This window comes from Triticum dicoccoides, chromosome 2A (genome assembly GCF_002162155.2).
Source record: "Triticum dicoccoides isolate Atlit2015 ecotype Zavitan chromosome 2A, WEW_v2.0, whole genome shotgun sequence".
Taxonomy (NCBI): domain Eukaryota; kingdom Viridiplantae; phylum Streptophyta; class Magnoliopsida; order Poales; family Poaceae; genus Triticum; species Triticum dicoccoides.
Window position 1 is genome coordinate 239,287,169 of NC_041382.1, and position 18,783 is coordinate 239,305,951.

The 18,783-nt window shown below is 47.1% G+C and overlaps 1 protein-coding gene across 2 annotated transcripts in view; it reads left to right on the forward strand.

Annotated features, from left to right (window-relative positions):
- LOC119354347 (probable potassium transporter 14) overlaps positions 1-16,446 on the forward strand; it is a 19,749-nt gene extending 3,303 nt beyond the window's left edge. The window contains exons 2-10 of one of the 2 annotated variants that reach the window (XM_037621079.1): positions 2,158-2,386; positions 2,478-2,726; positions 2,874-2,924; positions 3,027-3,287; positions 13,105-13,157; positions 13,239-13,353; positions 13,532-13,786; positions 14,652-15,174; positions 15,712-16,446. In XM_037621079.1, the coding sequence (XP_037476976.1) occupies positions 2,158-2,386; positions 2,478-2,726; positions 2,874-2,924; positions 3,027-3,287; positions 13,105-13,157; positions 13,239-13,353; positions 13,532-13,786; positions 14,652-15,174; positions 15,712-16,240 (2,265 nt within the window). In that variant the 3' untranslated portion in view covers positions 16,241-16,446. The remainder of the gene's footprint in view (positions 1-2,157; positions 2,387-2,477; positions 2,727-2,873; positions 2,925-3,026; positions 3,288-13,104; positions 13,158-13,238; positions 13,354-13,531; positions 13,787-14,651; positions 15,175-15,711) is intronic. The other variant, XM_037621080.1, reaches the window with a different exon arrangement.
- The last annotated feature ends 2,337 nt before the right edge of the window (positions 16,447-18,783 follow it).

Sequence of the window (18,783 nt, forward strand, 5' to 3'; positions counted from 1 at the left end):
CGCTCCGCTGCAGCAGCCGCCGCTCCTGGCGGCCAACGCCGCGCTCGGCGCTCCGCTGCAGCAGCCACCGCCGGTCAGCTCCGGCCCCGCATCGACCGCGCCGGCGGGTGTCCCGATCCACCAGATCAAGTTCCCGTCGTCGCCATTACCGCTTCCTCAAGGCGTCACCATCCAGCAGATCAAGTTCCCGCCGTCGCTGTCATCGCTTCTGGTTTGGATCACTAGCCGCCACGTGTCGGCGGCGGTGAGGCTGCAGGCTGCTGCGCGCGGCCTCCTAGCGCGTCGGCGTGTGCGGGAGATGCGTGGTCTACAGCTGCCGCTCCTCCCAGCTGCCCTTCGCTGCGCAAAGGACCTCGATCTCGTCCGCTGCGTCGGGGATCTTGGGCATGCTGTTTTCATCGCGGGCAGCGACCTCAAAGTCTCCGACATCTGCAGTTGGGGGGGGGGGGGCGCACCCCTCCTCGTCATTCTCCATCGCAAGCCCTCCACTCTTCTCTGTGTAGTGCAGACCAACAGCCGTCCGGCGGGGATAAGGCAGGGTGTCACCGATAGGAGTGCACCGCGTAGCACCATTGTATTCCGCTGGCCGCCGCGAGGACGCCTCTGCTGGTCGCTCTTGCGACCACTTCCAGGTGGCCATACACATGCACTCCTTTTGTCCAGATGGTGTCCATGGGATCCAGGTGGCTGTACACGTGCACGTCCGACGTGCGGATGGTGTCCACTTTTTGTTAAGGGGTCCAAAATAAATCGTCCCAGTCCATTTCAGGTTGAGAGTAATAAAACAAGCCGAGATGTAAAAGGCTTGTTTTTAGGTGTTAGGTTTGTGTTGCGTCGAGTCATGGTTATAAGTTGGTTAGGCTGCAGCTCGAGGACAAGCTGCATGTCCAGGTGGGGTGTCGTGTTAGAGTACGTAATGCGCCTAATGGCCTGGGCTGGCGGTATAGCCCGTTAGTCTTAGGGTTAATTAGAGATAAGGGTCGCTTGCTTAGGGGTCAAGTAAGCCTTGCTTGGGAGTCAAGTAAACCTCTCTATATAAAGAGAGGAGATGTATCAATCTAATCAAGCAAGAATTAAGAAGGAAATCCCTTCCATCTTGCCCGGCCATGGGCAAAAGGCCCCCGCCCGGCCCTCTCGCGCCCTCCTTCTAGCAGCGCCATAACAATGATATTTTCCATAAATTAATGGATGCTGTTTTTTGTTTTTTTGTTTTAAGGGAATGGGTAGGACAAGGAAAGGAAAATATCGATTTGGTTCAGAGCCATATATGCATTTTTTGTTTTGTGTGGCATCGGTTGAGATTACCGACAAAATCTACAAAAAACCAAGCGGGGATGGGGACGCGGGGATGAAAAAACTGGGGGAAGAGGCGAGGCGAGCCTACCAACTCCCCTTTAATAGTAGAGATAAGTTTTTTTTGGTTACTTTGTAGATAAACCAGGGAAGGGGAGCCTTGGCACAGCGGTAAAGCTGTTGCGTTGTGACCCAAAGTCATGGGTTCGAGTCCTTGAAACAGCCTCTTGCAGAAATGTAGGGAAAAGCTGCGTGCAAAAGACCCAAAGTGGTCGGACCCTTCCCTGGACCCTGCGCAAGCGGGAGCTATGTGCACCGGGCTGCCTTTTTCTTTTGTAGACCCATGTAGTTGAACAACTTTTCTTTTGCCCACAACCTCTTTGCAAATTTCTAGATCGGCCATATGAAATTGGTATAAGTAGATTTTTGTCATAATATATACCTTTTAGAAGTAAAATACCGCTTCCATTCCAAAATATAAGGTGTTTTTTTTTGCAGAAGTCAAACTTTTCTATGCTTGACCATGTTTATAAAAACAAATATCAATATCACAGTAAAAATTCTAGTGAAGATCATATTTTTGCAGAGCAGTCAATGTGCAAAGGCCCACTTTTTGTGATGAGATCTAAGCATTTTTTTCTAGTCTTTATTAAATTTTCCTAAATAATTATGGGAATTTGCTGTGTCATGGTAAATTGGTAAATTTAAGAAGCAACTTTCATGGATCATACATTGCTATTCCAGCTGCTATATCCGCCATGCTTACGTCATCTCTGCACAGGATATTGTTATCAGATGTGCATGAGTATGTTGATTGTTGAGCCCTTGACTTTGCTGCTATCTTGATTCTTCATTTCCTTTCAGGAATTTACCATGGGAAGGAGTATTGTTTTGGCCCTTCAGACGTTAGGCGTTGTCTTTGGGGATGTTGGCACCAGCCCATTGTACACTTTCGATATAATGTTCAACAAATACCCAAATACTTCGAAGGAGGATGTGCTTGGAGCACTCTCACTTGTAATATACACTCTGATTCTAATTCCATTTCTGAAGTATACTCTGATTGTTTTATGGGGAAATGATGATGGAGAAGGTATTAATACCACCCCATTGGAACTAGATTAGACAATAGTACTTTTATTTGAGCTTTATGTTTAATAATGATTGTTCTGTATATTTGGCAGGAGGGATATTTGCTTTGTACTCTCTAATATGCAGGAATGCAAAGGCTAGTCTCCTCCGTAACCAACTGCCCTCTGACACCCGCATATCAAGTTTCCAACTCAAGGTACCATCGGTCGAACTCGAGAGGTCTCTGAGGATCAAGGAGCGCCTCAAGACTTCATCTATGCTAAAGAAGCTACTTTTGATGCTTGTTCTTTTTGGTACTTCTATGGTGATAGCGGATGGTGTTGTTACACCAGCGATGTCAGGTTCATATATTTCTGATCCATTGTTCGTCTTATTTCTCTTCACCTAGTCTGATGATCTTGCATATTTGCTTTCAGCAGTAGTATTGTGTTATCAGTTTTCATCTTATCACAGTATTAATTCCTTTTTTTCTGTCGGTAAATCTGCAGTGATGTCTGCTGTTAATGGCTTGAAGGTTGGAATATCTAGTGTTAATGAAGGTGACCTTGAATATATTGCTTGGTATTAATTGGTTAAATAGAAAATTATGGTACTGCTTAAAAGTGCAGGATGCTCACCTTATATTGTAATTTTTTTGGCAGGTGAAGTGGTCATGATAAGCGTTGCATTTCTCATTGTTCTATTCAGTCTGCAAAGGTTTGGAACAAGCAAAATTGGGCTTGCTGTTGGACCTGCCTTGTTCATATGGTTTTGCTGCCTTTCTGGGATAGGAATATATAACATTATGAAATATGGTACAGAAGTATTACGGGCATTCAATCCTATATACATCTACTACTATTTTGAAAGAAACCCAACTCAAGCTTGGATGTCTCTTGGGGGCTGCCTTTTGTGCGCTACAGGTATGTTTTTTTGACCATATTCTTAATGTTAGTTATGATTAAACATTTAAACTTGTTTGAAGATCTCTAAGGTGTGTTTGCTTGAGGTGCATTTTTTGTTTGAGTTACATAAAATCAGTTACAGTCTATCATGTGTCCTTTTGTTTTTTCTTCTGTTATAGGAATTCTGCAACCTATAAGTATGCTGACTGCATTTGTGGTGGTACTAAACATAATTAGACCTCTTTCTTGTTCTTACTAGTAACTGTGCCATGTGCAACGCACGCCATGAGCCCATGACCAAATTGAACGTATCACAAGCACAGGAATTTGAAGAAACCCTCTTTGATGTTTTTTTATCTCTCGAGAAAACGCAAAGGACCTTTGCGTTTCTTCTCACTGAAAAGGTAGAAGTTCAGTTACAATCCTCCGAGGAGGTGGGGTGTACAAAAAGATGAAAGAAAATCAGTGAATATCCAGGTTGAGGGTAGAACGACCCTGAGTCCTGGAGCACCAGCCTTTGCCTAGGAGGAGGCCTCATCTTTGATCCTGCGAACTAGTGTAGCAGTTGAAGGTTTGGCATTCTCGAAGACGCACTCGTTCCGGTGTTTCCAGACCATCCAAGGCACGAGCAGGGCGATAGATGCCAGAGCCTTGCGTTGCATCGTCGGCGTGTCCTGTTTCACGCGCAGCCACCAATCCATTAGCGTGGCTTCATGGTCTGGAGTCCGGATTGGTATTCTTAGCCAAGCTAGGATTTCATGCAGGTTTGGCAGGCGAAGGGGCAGTCCAGCAGTAGATGCCGAATAGTTTTCGGGGTTTAGTCACATAGGAGGCAGCGGGGATGGTGCTGCAGTCCATGGCGAGCAAGCCTATCAGCGGTCCAACATCGATCCTGGTTGGCCAATCAGTGGAAGAACTTCACCCGCGGCGGCGCCCAGCTTTTCCAGACGAGTTCCAGGAGTAGCACTGTAACGCCCACAATGCGGCTATATCTCCCACGTGTCGAAGCACGACTTAGAGGCATAACCGCATTGTAAGCAATGTCGCAAGTGAGGTAATCTTAACACAACCCATGTAATACATAAGGGAAAGAGATACATAGTTGGCTTACAATCGCCACGTCACACAATACATGAATATAGCATTACAACATCCAGATACAATCAAGGCCCGACTACGGTACCAAAATAAAAGAAGACTACCCCAAATGCTACAGATCCCCGATCGCCCCGACTGGGCTCCACTACTGATCAACTGGAAACGGAACAACAAAACGAACACGATCTTCATCGAGCTCCTCCTTGAGCTTGGTTGCGTCACCTGCACGATATCATTGGCACCTGCAAGCTGGTTTTGGAAGTATCTGTGAGTCACGGGGACTTAGCAATCTCACACCCTCGCGATCAAGACTATTTAAGCTTATAGGTAGGGTAAAAGGTATGAGGTGGAGCTGCAGCAAGCACTAGCATATATGGTGGCTAACATACGCAAATGAGAGCGAGAAGAGAAGGCAAGGCACGGTCGAGAAACTATGATCAAGAAGTGATCCTAGAACAACCTACGTCAAGCATAACTCCAACACCGTGTTCACTTCCCGAACTCTGCCGGAAAGAGACCATCACGGCTACACACGCGGTTGATGCATTTTAATTAAGTTAAGATTCAGGTTTTCTACAACCGGACATCAACAAATTCCCATCTGCCCATAACCGCGGGCACGGCTTTCGAAAGTTCATATCCCTGCAGGGTGTCCCAACTTAGCCCATCACAAGCTCTCACGGTCAACGAAGAATATTCCTTCTCCCAGGAAGACCCGATCAGGCTCGGAATCCCGGTTACAAGACATTTCGACAATGGTAAAACAAGACCAGCAATGCCACCCAGATGTGCCGACAAATCCCGATAGGAGCTGCACATATCTCGTTCTCAGGGCACACCGGATGAGCCAGACGTCGGGTAGGCCAACCCAGAGTTGCCCCTGGTAGCTCCGGACATCGCTCAGTTTGGACCAACGCTTAGAGAAGCACTGGCCTGGGGGGGGGGGGTTAAAATAAAGATGACCCTTGGGTTGGCCGACCCAAGGGAAAGAAAAAGGCTAGGTGGCAAATGGTAAAACCAATGTTGGGCCTTGCTGGAGGAGTTTTATTCAAGGCGAACTGTCAATGGGTTCCCATTATAACCCAACCGTGTAAGGAACGCAAAATCAAGGAACATGACACCGGTATGACGGAAACTAGGGCGACAAGAGTGGAACAAAACACCAGGCATAAGGCCGAGCCTTCCACCCTTTATCAAGTATATAGATGCATTAATTAAATAAGAGATATTGTGATATCCCAACAAATATCCATGTTCCAACATGGAACAAACTCCAATCTTCACCTGCAACTAGCAACGCTATAAGAGGGGCTGAGCAAAGCGGTAACATAGCCAAACAACGGTTTGCTAGGACAAGGTGGGTTAGAGGTTTGACATGGCAATATGGGAGGCATGATAAGCAAGTGGTAGGTATCGTAGCATAGGCATAGCAAAAGAGCAAGCAACTAGCAAGCAAAGATAGAATTGATTTCGAGGGTATGGTCATCTTGCCTGAGATCCCGCAAGGAAGAAGAACGAGTCCATGAAGAAGACACACGGACATAGTCGAACGGATTCTCACAAACGCGACGTTAACGGAACTAACCCGAAGAAGCAACAACGGAAAGAAGCAAACAACATAGTAAACAACCAAGCATAACATGGCATGATGCACAACCAAGTATGATGCATGTCCGGTTTAATGAGGCATGACATGGCAAAGTGCACAAACAATACTACAAGTTAAGTGGAGCTCAATATGCAACGAGTTACATATTGACGGAACACCACATCCTTATTTGGTTCACTCTCGGTTAGATACTCAACAATATTAAATGTTGTTAAACATGGCAAGAGGTGAAACATGAGTAGAAAACATAGTTAGGCATTTTAAATGAGGCCGGAAACAACAACAACAACTCCGGTAAATCCCCATATGCATTTAGCAATTTGGTGCAACAACAAATTTAAACATTTAAAGGTTATTAAAGGTTATTATCATGATGCAGATGATGTTTGCAAGTTTTATGCAATTTTTATTAAAAGTTGACATGAGCGTGATGAGAGCATTTGTCACCGTGGTAGAAAGAAAGGGGTGCCACGGCGATGATAACAATAACGGTGCCACGGCAACGTTCCGGTTCCGGTACTTGATTGAGATACCGATGCAAAGGGGAAGTGTGCGGATGCGTGCAACAGATGGTGGGGCGCTTCCGGATTCCAGGTGTCCCACGAGTTGGCGACAAGGAAACGAGTGACACTTTGGACAGGGTGCAAACACGAGCATCTCAAACATCGCAAGCATTTGTTCACGGACGTCGTCTCGGGGTTATACCTTCGAAGTGTGCAAACGGGACGGTTCTCGTTCGGTGCCAAGTAAAGGAAGTATACGTTCTCGGGACGTAGTGGAAGTAGGGGGTACACGACGACGGTAGAGGTACTCGCGACGGTAGTGGTACACGTTTTCGTAGAAGGACTTGACGAATCCGAGTCACTTGGGGTCGACGGTAGTTGTTCATGTTTCGAGGAGGAAGTAGAGGTTCTCGCGATCTCGGCGACGGTAGTTGTTCACGGCGGTAGTGGAACTTGACGGATCCGAGCTCTTCGAGGGTCGTCGTGGTACTCGTTCACGTTGTAGTCATACATGTTCAAGAAGAAACTTATGCGGTGTCGTGGCACTTGGCGACATGCCCGTCGATGGTAGTTGTTCTCGTATCCTCGTGGTACTTGGCGATATCCGTGCGTAGAGGTACTTGGCAGTCTTGTGTAGACGAACTTGAGGTGCTCCGGGATAGAGGAATCAACGTTGCAACGGTGGTCTCGACGTAACCAGATTGAAGCAAGGCCAAGGGGCTTCGCGCATCGCAGATCGAAGCCGCGGTCGTACTCATCCTCCCGCGAGCAGAGACGAGGGCACCATGACGACCTACGAGGAGCAGCAACAGCAAGGGTGTCGAGGAGGCCTAGCGCGGCGCCGGAGACGCGAACGGGTGGAAAACGAGGTTCCCCGGCAGCAGGGACGGCATCTGGCGATCCCTGGCCCGGCGGCTCGATGCAGGGCGCGGGAGGAGGCTAGAAGGCGCGGCGGCGGCCTCCTGCAAGGTCACCTGGATGGCGATGCGCGGGGCTTGACATCAGCTTGGCGCGAGCGCTGGGGCCGCCGGAGTTGTCCCCTCCAGTGGTGGCGCGGGGAGGCACGGCGCTCGAGGTCGCCGACGTTCGGCAGGGACCGGCGTTGAGGAGGGATCGGGGAAGGGGCGCTGCCTCTTCCTCTCTGGTGGCGCACAGGAGGGAGGAAGGGAACGAGAGGGAGGTGGCGGCGCTACGGGAGGAGCTGGCGATGGGGGTGGATTAGGCGAGCGCCCGTGCGAGCGGATTGAGCAGGGCTCTCCCTGGCTCGACGCACGGGTGTGGGTGGCGGCGGATGGGAACGAGAGAGGGAGAGGGAGAGATCGAAGGAGATGGTGGTTGGACGTGGGGCTTCTGCCTGGCGCGTGAGGGAGAGAACAAGAGGAGGGAGAGATGGATCGAGCCGCGGCTCTCCTGGCGGCGCAGCGAGGGGAAATGGGAGAGATCGAACGAGGGGAGAGGGAGCGAGGGTTAGGGTTAGATCCGGTGCGGGCTGGGCCTTAGAGATCGGCCCAGTGGAGAGGCAAAAGACCAGGGGCCTTAGAGAGGGATTAGGAGGGGGGGTTCGGCTGGGCCTGCAGATGGGCCGGCTAGTTGCCGCTTCGGAGCAAAAAGGCCGACTTTTGGCTATTTCTCATTTACAGAAAAGTAGACAGAAGGAAAAAGGAAGGAAAGAAATAGCTAGGGGTTTTAGAAAATGCTGAAACTTCTCCTACTGAGTCTAAGAATTATACTTAGACCAAGAAAAGAAGTTTCACGCGAAATAGAAGAGTTTAATTCAAACTCATTTAAATTTAATTCAAATGATTTGAACTAGGACGAGGTTTTAGGAGTATCCAAAAAATGTTCGGATTTTTGAGGAACCTCGGAATATGATGAAAGAATAAATAGCAAAGTTAGAGGCCAAGAGTTGTGATAACAAAGGCATTGAGATTTATTTTGCAAGTGTGTTCCGGTGAATTCCAACAAATGGAATATTTAATATAGCTCCCTACTATCGGGAGGGTATGTTATAAAGAGAAGTCACCAGGTGAATTCCCTCGGTTTAAATGGATCAAAGATCCATGCCATTTATTTAGTTGAGTTGTAAAAGATTTATGAGAAGATGGCATGGTGACATGATGCAATGCAAAAATAAAAGGGCAGGCACAAATGAAACACACAGCGAAACCCGGAAACCCTGGAAGGCATCTAAAGCTCCGGTCTTGGGGCGTCACAAGCACAGTGTGGACCCGTGGAAGGTGGCCAAATTGCAGGACTGCGCAGAGTTGGTGCCATTGACAGACCACTTCCAGAGCAGCCGTCAGGCTCGTCGGAGAGGATGGTGTGCTGCACAGCCTGCCAGAGCTGCAAGTATTGGCTGATCTCATGTATGCCAAGGGCCCCGTGTATGTCTTGCACCCTGGTATTGCCCTGGAGCCCATCGTCCACCGTTCTGATCTTGCGGTGCCTCTTGTGGATGCATTGGTGGAGCAGGGGCATGATCTCGCTGACAGACTGTCCGTTGAGCCATCGATCCTCCCAAAATAAGGCGGGGGCACTGTTGCCGACAAACATGGTTGTGGATGCGAAGAAGAGTGCACGCTCCTCAGCCAAGAACTGTAGGTCGAGCCCCTGCCATGCGTTCCCTGCATCTGTGAGAAAACCAAAGCCAGCGTAGCCGAAGTGCAAGCTCAGCGTGTTCCAGATCCTGTACCTCCAGGCCACCATGCGCGAGAGGGCGTCACTCCGTCAGACATGGCGCCAGTTCATGTGACAGTGCCCTCAGTTGGCGCGGCGCGTCCAGCCCAGAGAAACCCTCGCTGAATCTTCTTGAGCTGCTTGAGGGTTTTCTTTGGGGGTGCAAACGCCAGAATCTGGTGAACCGGGATCGAGCTAAGGGCGGACTTGACCAGGGATAGGTGTCCGGTTTTGTTCATCAGCCAGGGCTTCCACGCTGGGAGTCGGCCAGCCGCCCCATCGACGAGGGGCTGCAGATGGGCGGCTGTGGGGTGGCGCGCCGTCAAGGGGATGCCAAGGTAGGTGATTGGGAGCTCCACGACGGGGCATCCTAGCTGGGCGATCATCACCGCGGTTACCTTGGGGTCGCCTTGCAGAAGAGTGGCTGAGGTTTTTGTGAAGTTGACCCGGAGGCCAGAGGCCTCGCCAAACAGGCTCAGAATATCTTTGACTGTCGTGACATCGTCCTGCGTGGGGTGGCAGAACAGCATCACATCATCGGCATACAGATATAGCCAGGATCTCACTCCGTGGGTGTAGCTGCTGCAAGATGTCGAGGTCGTGGGCACGTTTCACAAACCAACCCAGGGTGTCGACGGCGAGAACGAAGAGCTGCGGGGACAAGGGGTTGCCTTGGCAAAGCCCACGATGGTGCTAAATTGGCGTGCCAGGCCGTTTAGCAAGACCGGGGTGCTGGCCGTCGATAGGAGGATGGCTAGCCACTTCAAAAAATGGGCGTCGAAACCATATTGGCGCAAAACCTCAAATGGCCAAGATATAGAGTCGAAGGCGCGCCCTAGGTCGAGCTTGAGTGTAATCCTCAGGGCCCCAAGTTGGTGCAGCAGCTTAAGCGATTGCTTGACAAGGACGAAGTTGTCGTGGAGGCTTCGCCCCGTGATGTTGACCAGGCTGTTGAGCTTGGGGGCGAGGCGCAGCATAGGACTTTAGCGAAGATCATGGCCATGAGATGGATCAACCTTATCAGGCGGTAGTCGTTAAGCTGGCAGGCATTAGCGCGTTTGGGCAGCAGGGCGAGGAGGGCCTGGTTGAGATTGCAGAAACTGCGGCCGCGCATCTCGAACAGCTGCTGGAAGAAATCCACAAAATCCTGCCTGACCGTACCCCAGCAGGCGCGCAGGAATTCGGCAGTGAACCCGTCCGGTCTGGGTGCCTTTCGTGCGGGCAGGCGCTTAATTGCATCCCAAATCTTGTCCACGCTGAAGGGGGCGTCGAGGTCAGCCAGGTCACAGGGATCGATGAGCTGCGACAGGTCCAGCGTGTGGTCGTGCTCGACGGCGGTGCCAAGAAACGCGTCAAAGTGCAGGAATGCCGCTTCCGCCATCTCCTTGTGCTCGGTGAGCACGTGTCCATCAGCGGCGAGGCTGAACACACGTTTTTTCTGCTGGTGGAAGGTGCACTGCCGGTGGAAGAAAGCTGCGTTAGCGTCGCCGTCCTTGAGGTTGGTGATGCGAGCACGTTGCTTTGATGTTTCCAAATAGCGGAACCTCTGTCGAAAGGCAGAACATCACACACATCTGAATTCGACATCATAGAAAAGAGAAACTTATTCATTTTATTGCTAACAAATTTAACACATTATTGCTAAAATTATTATTTCGAGATATATGCTACACTCAGCATACACTTCTATTTTACCAAGACACTATAACTATTTGCATCAGTTACCAATATGGCGCATTTCTGAAACCTCTGGCCCTCACAGAGATCCTAGAAAAGTTTGAAATGGTTTTCCCCCTCTTCTATTTAGGGACAGCATCCAGTATATTCACAGGTTCCTTAGTTAATAGTTAAATCTACTTCAACTTAAGATGAGAGGTCGAACATCAGGGCTAGGGGTGGGCGTTCGGTTCGGTGCTTCGGTGTTTTTTGATTTTCGGTTCTCAGGAAATATGGACCGATCGGTCTGTACCAATTAACATAACCGAGAGTTCGGTCTCTGGATCGTTCGGTTCGGTCCTCGGGTCTGCACCGGAAAGACCTGCTACTGGAAAGATGGGGCGCTGGGCTAGGCTGGGATGGTCGGATAGAATATATTATATATAGCTGCTAATGCTAGATGAATTGGCATAGCAAACAAACGTGAGAAACCAGCACAGGCGCACAACTTCCTCTCACGAAAAAAACTTCAGGCAGCCACAAACTGCACCAACAGACAACATTCAGGCTTACAAATGATCAGCTACAAATTTTCACAGCAGGCGATTAGCTGCATATTATGTACAAAAAATATTGCCAGCATATAACCTGTACCACACCGTTCTCTAACAGAAAAGAATGACAGTAAACATAGCAGATTCGTCTCAAAAAATAGTATCCAACAAAACCTGTAGTTTAGCACACATGACACATTGATAGGTCTGACTAAATACTTAAGTTGATAAAAAGAAGCAGGCAATCAGCAAGAAGCTTTTCGAACAGGATACGTAGAACCTCGCCGCTGCCATCTGCTAATCTCCCATCATCTAAACTTCAAGCTTGATTGTTTGTTCTTCAACCTTCATCAATGGTTGACTTGCAGCACATCTGCACGACACCATCAATCTTGATCTTCTCGAAATGATTCCAGATCTCTGCTCGTGCAGCCATCAGCTTTTGAGCCTCCTTATTTTCACTCTCGTCTATGTGCACACGAGTCTCCTCTGCCTCAGAAGACATCTACAACATAGAGCAACCCTTAATTCACACAAGAACAGTGCACCTGACAACAAGGATCAAGTCACGAACTTGGATCTGGATGGAATCAAGAATATGACAGAATAGAAATCAACTACTGTACTTACTTTGCAGGCAAGCAGCGGTATTCGATGCGGAATTCGTCCAATCACTTGTTGCGGCTTGCAGCAGCCAATTTTCTTCTTCTTGTGCAGAAATTGACCCTGCCGCCGCTGCCGGTGTGGTGGACAGAGGACAGGGATCTTGGCGGACGGGCGGCACAGCGAGGCATCAGACCTCATATAGGATTCTCGGGCGACAGAAAATCAAGTGGCCATGGAAAGTACAGATTACGGACGCGAGACTTGCGGTCTTGGGGAGGGAAAGATTGATCTGTGCCGCAATTTTGGGAGGAGGCGATTTGGGAGGAGCGACGTTTTGGGAAGAGGGCAGGAGGAGGCGCTAGTTACCTAGTTCTATGGGTGCGAGCGACCGTGCGGGGCTGCGGTTGTGCGGCAGCTGGCAGGATAGGAATTAGGTGTAGGGCGTCGGTGCTTCGGTCAGTTTGGTGGACCGAGGGTACAGACCGAATTCACCGAACTTAATTCGGTTTTTTAGAATTGCTAACCGAGCTTTGTACCGAAGGTTTCGGTCACTTCGGCTTCGGTCCAGGTTAAATCGGTTCGGTAAATCGGTTTTCAGGTTTTATGCCCATCCCTAATCAGGGCAAGCAAATGGCAGTCAAGTGATATTGGATTTTATACCAGTTATTAAATAATTGCTACTATGGTTCCGGCGTTAGTAAAGTAAGTAAAGAGAGGTGAATGTCAAATTCTTTAAGAGGATAATGCCGGAGATAACCATCACCTAGAACATCAGAATCCTCTCTATTGGTGTGATGCAGAGATCCTACAAACAGTGTGGGCTCTTTTATGGACTCTTCTTGTCATTCTATCTTTACTTGTGTTTGCAATACAAAATATGTCATTCTACCTTTACTTGCCTCAGTTTGGAAGTAAATTATTGTAGTTTGTAGCATAGATGGAGAAAGCTTTCTGTACTAATGAAGTAGGAAAAATAGAAACAAAAGAACGAGGGGAAATGTAGATCCATATCTTGGTGTGTCCACACCCTATAATGGTTTGCGCTTTCTGTATTAAAAAATGAAAACAAAATCATGGATATAGAATGCGTGAACACTTGGGTTTTGAAAATATGTAAGTTTTTTTTTTGGCAGGATCTGAGGCAATGTTTGCTGATCTATGCTACTTCTCTGTTAGATCTGTCCAGGTAGTCTTTTGTACTGTCTGAGGGCTCCATGCTACACTTCCAGTACATAGTTTATAACTTACTGTTGCTTATATGTTGCAGCTTACCTTTGTGTGTCTTGTTCTTCCATGCCTTCTACTGGGTTACCTAGGGCAAGCTGCATTTCTTATGGAAAACTTGACTGAAAATGAGCAGGTCTTCTTTTTATCTATCCCGAGTAAGACCAACTGGTTTGTTTGAAGCCCATTTCAAATCTGATATGTTTATTGCCATGTAATGTTTCAAGCATTATGAAATTATTATATTATAGTAAAACTAAGCTTCTTTTATGTAAAAAATTAAGCTTCGGTTTACCACTAGTCCCTTTTTGATAACTGTTTCGTTCCATGTTTCAGGTCAGGTGTTTTGGCCAGTGGTGTTCATAGCTACTCTAGCAGCACTAATTGCTAGTCGTACAATGACAACTGCTATTTTCTCAATCATTAAGCAGGCCACAGCTCTTGGCTGTTTTCCCCGCCTCAAGATTATTCACACTTCAAGAAAGTTCATGGGTCAAATATACATCCCAGTGATGAACTGGTTTTTGCTGGTTTGCTGTCTCGCGTTTGTTACGACATTTGGGAGCATTAATGAGATTGGCAATGCATACGGTGCGTAGTTTAGAATAAGGGCCACTCTGTTTATTCACATAGAATATTATCTGCTGGTTCATTCTCAGTGCACTAGTTCCTCTGATTATTTTTGTGTGATGTAGTTTCGTTTCCTTTATAAATGATGTTTCATTTAATTTTTTATACCAATGCAAGACCTCATAGCCTTACTAAGATTATATTCCGCCGAAGTGTAAATTTAATAAGCTATGTAGGATATGACGAAAGGAAGAGAGTTCTAAGCATTTGAAAATTTACTCAAAGGCATTTCATAAGAACTTTATAGGCAGCCAAATGAGATACACAAAATGATAGATGTAACTATTGTTCAATAGCACTGGTATTTGACCGCAAGAAATATTGCTTTTATTCGCGTTTAATTTTATGAAGAGTTTTGACTTGTTCGATGAATTAAAACATCATCAACCAGCAGTTTCTCATTGGAAGTTCTGAGATGTACATTACCTCATTGCATAAGTAGGGGCTAAACTATGTTTCTATGCTGACTTTATAGTGTTTCTCATGATATGCATAGTGTTGAAACTGGTAGAACTGGATCTGTTCAATTTGTGCCTATCATGTATGTATAAATTGAATTTGGTTGTTTAGAACTGTTGTCAGTTCAATATTTCTCTGTGCTAGGTTTACTTGATGGGCTTGGTAATGCTTTAGTATGGTACTATATTAAGCATACATTATTGTGGATTGGCAAAAAAATATAACATCTATGACTTCTGTTATTCTGAATAAAAACCAATGTCCTACGTCATTCAAGCACTGATTTGTTATATACTATTCCTTTCTTTCACTCTAATTGTCACCACTACCGCCACATAATCTTTCTAATGCCCAATATTTATTACAGGTATAGCTGAACTTGGGGTCATGATGATGACTACTATATTGGTGACCATCATAATGCTTCTGATATGGCAGGTCAACATCATTGTCGTTCTATGCTTTCTCACCCTCTTCCTGGGCCTGGAGCTATTTTTCTTTTCTTCTGTATTGGGCAGTGTAGCAGATGGCAGTTGGGTTCTTTTGGTGTTTGCGGCTGTACTGTATCTGGTAATGTACATATGGAACTATGGGACCAAGTTGAAGTACGAAACTGAGGTTAAGCAAAAACTTTCGATGGATTTAATGATGGATCTAGGCTGCAATCTCGGTACAGTCAGAGCGCCTGGAATTGGATTGCTTTATAATGAACTGGTGAGGGGGGTTCCTGCAATCTTTGGTCACTTCCTGACCACAATGCCAGCCATTCATTCGATGATCATTTTTGTCTGCATCAAGTGGGTTCCTGTTCCTGTCGTTCCTCAGAATGAAAGGTTTCTCTTTCGCCGGGTCTGCCCAAAGAACTACCATATGTTTCGCTGCATTGCTAGGTATGGACATAGAAAAAGTTCTGCTTGGCTTCAAACCTTCCGACTCATAATTATGTTATACTGACTACACTGGCTTGAAACCTTTAAGGTATAATGGAATGCATCTATTTATTTTTGGTATCATTACTGTCACAACAATCTATCTATTCTGACATCTTCGCGAATATATAGGCAGGCAGGTGCTTCTGGGAATACTATAGTTTAGTATCCCCTAATGCTGTCATTCATATTTCACACCGTAGCCAGTCAAAATGTTTTTTATCCCTCAACTGATCATATCAGGGGATTCTTGGCTCTTGGGCAGAGCACTTTTTTACTTAGTGATCGATTCCTTTGATTTGGAACTTCGTTTTTATTCCTCACAACAGTGTAGGTGATATACACTAGCTTGAAATGTGTCAGGTTGGCCCTTGGTGGTATTTTCTTAACCTATGCATAGCTTTGATATGGACATAGCAAAGCTGCGTCGTATATATAGAATAACTTTATGGTGAGGAGAGTTTATTTGCTACCTGTGCTAATCATACATGTCTGCAGGTATGGGTACAAAGATGTACGCAAAGAGAACCCCCAAACATTTGAACAGCTTCTGATAGAAAGTCTAGAGAAATTTATACGGCGAGAAGCTCAAGAGCGCTCCTTGGAGAGTGACGAGAATGGTAACACGGACTCTGAAGAGGAGGTTGCGTCAAGCTCATCAAGAGTTCTTGTTGGTCCAAATGGTAGCATCTACTCTCTTGGTGTTCCACTCCTTGCGGAGTGTGCTGGTGTTTCAAATCCAAACTTTGGATCAAGCACATCATTTGATGGATCTCTGGACGGGACAATGGATGGAAGGCGAAGCCTGGACAATGAGCTGTCTTTCATTCACAAGGCCAAGGAGTGTGGCGTGGTTTACCTTCTTGGACATGGCGACATCCGAGCTCGGAAGGAGTCATTCTTTGTCAAGAAGCTAGTGATCAACTATTTCTACGCGTTCCTGAGGAAGAACTGCCGGAGAGGCATAGCAACGTTGAGCATACCGCACACAAGGCTGATGCAGGTCGCAATGCAATACATGGTGTAGGGTTGTTTTTACCCCAAATTTTCTCTCTACGATGGCCAGGGTGCTAACTCGTGGTAGATACAAAGGCACTGTTTACTGGAGCTACTTTTCTGCTATAGATTCACTATGTAGTAGTGGGCGTTAACAAATGCACTGTTTAGTGGAAGGCTGTCGGAGACTGACCCGTTTAATGAAAACATGAAATCTCCGTTTCTCCCTTTTCGTCAGCCTATGTCCCCCTCGGTCGAAAGAAGTATCCAAGTATACACCTGTGCGTGGACTGCTGCTCTGATGGTTTTAATGGCCTCTCTCTCTCTCCTTCCCGGGTTTCTGCACAAGTAGAATGGGATGCATCCATGACAATCTCGTTGTCCTCATATTTTGGCCTTTTGGCCCCGGGGGAAGATGCTCTTTATCAAAAAGATATGTCCCGATTCTCATCTTGGAATTGATCAACATTTGTATGTGAGGAAAATATTTACATGATCTCTTTTGATCAGCAACTGTTCTCTTCATAGTCTCAACAATCAAACTCATCACCTTGAACTTCTGGGGTACATCAAACATGTGGAGCAAGCTGATTGAGTGACTACGAATCATTCTATGATCTCCTGATTTGGGCAAAAGAGTGTACCTCAAGATAGTGTTGATAGTGGTCAAGCCAGACATCAGATAGTATATTGATCCAAGCTTATGTGTCTCGAGGGCCTTATCGGGAATGGTCTTAAACATGTTGGTCATGGAGTTGTGATCCTTCCTAGGCTTGGCATATACATCAGTGGCATTCTCATCTTCCTTTGGGGCATTGATCAATTTGGCCCGTTCAGAGATTGTTGATTGATACTTTGTTACTTCAGTCATCCAGACAATCCTTTTCATACGGGTAGAAGTGAGCAGTGGAGTATAATTGCATGATCATCTCATCGTTTCACTTTGTCAACTTCTGACCAACAAATTTGTCAATGTCATTCATTCTGAAGCTCTCATGCATACCTGGGAAGTAGTCCTCATTGTCATCAATATATTCCCAGTCAACCCACTTCATATCATAGACAATGGGCTTCTTGTCTAACAAGATAGTCTCATATAAATCTTGTTGTTCCTTCGTGTGAAAATGATAGTCCACATCAGTTCTCCTCCTGATGGCATAGGGATCAATCTGTCTCTAGAGTCTCAGATGCATCCTTCTTTTCTTTCATGTTCTTTGCCACAAGATGATCATCACTATGATCTGAAATCTTGGACTTGAATTTTCTGAACACTAGTGGCTCATCATCTTCTTGAGCTTCAGGCACTGGGGCCTTATTCTTCTTAGCAGCAGAAATGTTCCTTGTTGATCTCTTGGGTGCAGATGGTTTGGGGGCTTGAGCTTGAGCTGAAGGCTTGGGGGCAGACTTGGGCTTAGATGGAGCAGCCCCAGTCCTTATGGCATCCTCCATAAGCTTTTGTGTCTTGGCAGGAGGTGCAACAGGCTCTTCCTCCTCCTCTTCTTCATCGGACTCTCTCATCATAGAGGGTTTGCCAATGACTTTGACCAGTCTTTTTGACTCTCTCCTTCCTCTTCTTTCCTCCAGCAGCCTCTTCCTCTCTTGGTTCAAGAGTGAACTCCATGGTTTCCTGAGTTGAGGCTCTGGCTTTTGACATAGGCTTCCTCTTAGCAGGAGCTTTCTTGGATTGACCAGGCTTTGTGGCAGCAGCAGTAGAATACTATTTCTTGAGCACCTTCTTTTTGGAGGTCACCTCCTCCTCAATGACAAAGTCCTCCTCCTTAGACTCAGAAGTTCTCTTCTTCCTTGTCCTGGTGGCTGCCTTGGGCAAGTTCACTGTAGCTCCATGGGCGCTTCATTGCAACCTCAACCACACCCTGCCGCCCGCCGTCGAAGCTTCACTGGAGCGCCATCGCCGCGCGGCGGTGCTCCATCGCAGCACTGGCTGCCCTGTCGAAGTTCCAGCATAGCATTGATGGCCGCCGACAAAGCTTCACTACAACGCAACACGACAATGATGGGGGTGCTGCGACAAAGCACACAACGGCAACGTGCGGATCTTGCGACACAACACGATGTCGATGGAGATGCTGCGATGCAGCACACATTGGCGATGGATGGATCTTGCAGCAGCAAAAGGAGCTCCTGAACTCGTACGCTAATGGTTAGGAGTGGTGGTCTGTTCCTTGTCTTGCAGTATCAGCATGGCTTGCAGCGACGGTGAGGTCGGGCCTTGCAGTGTCATTCCATGGCGGCGGCGGCCCGTCGGTGATGGTGGATGGAAAATGTGAAAGGGGATGAAAGGAAGGAGACAACTAAGAGCGAAAGGATAAGGAAGGTGGATGGGGCAGTGGGTGGCTCCTGTGACACCTTGGATTTTGCGTTTTTCTTTTTATTGGATTTATTGAATATTTGAATGGAAAACACTCCATTTCAACCAGATGATAATAACAAACGTAAACCTCGCGCGGTGCTTGCCACGTGCCCCTTTGGGCCCATCCACTTGCTTCGCTCCAGCCAGCCTTATCTCTTTGCTTCGGTTCTCCTCCGCACGTCGTCACCACTTGTCTTTTCCCC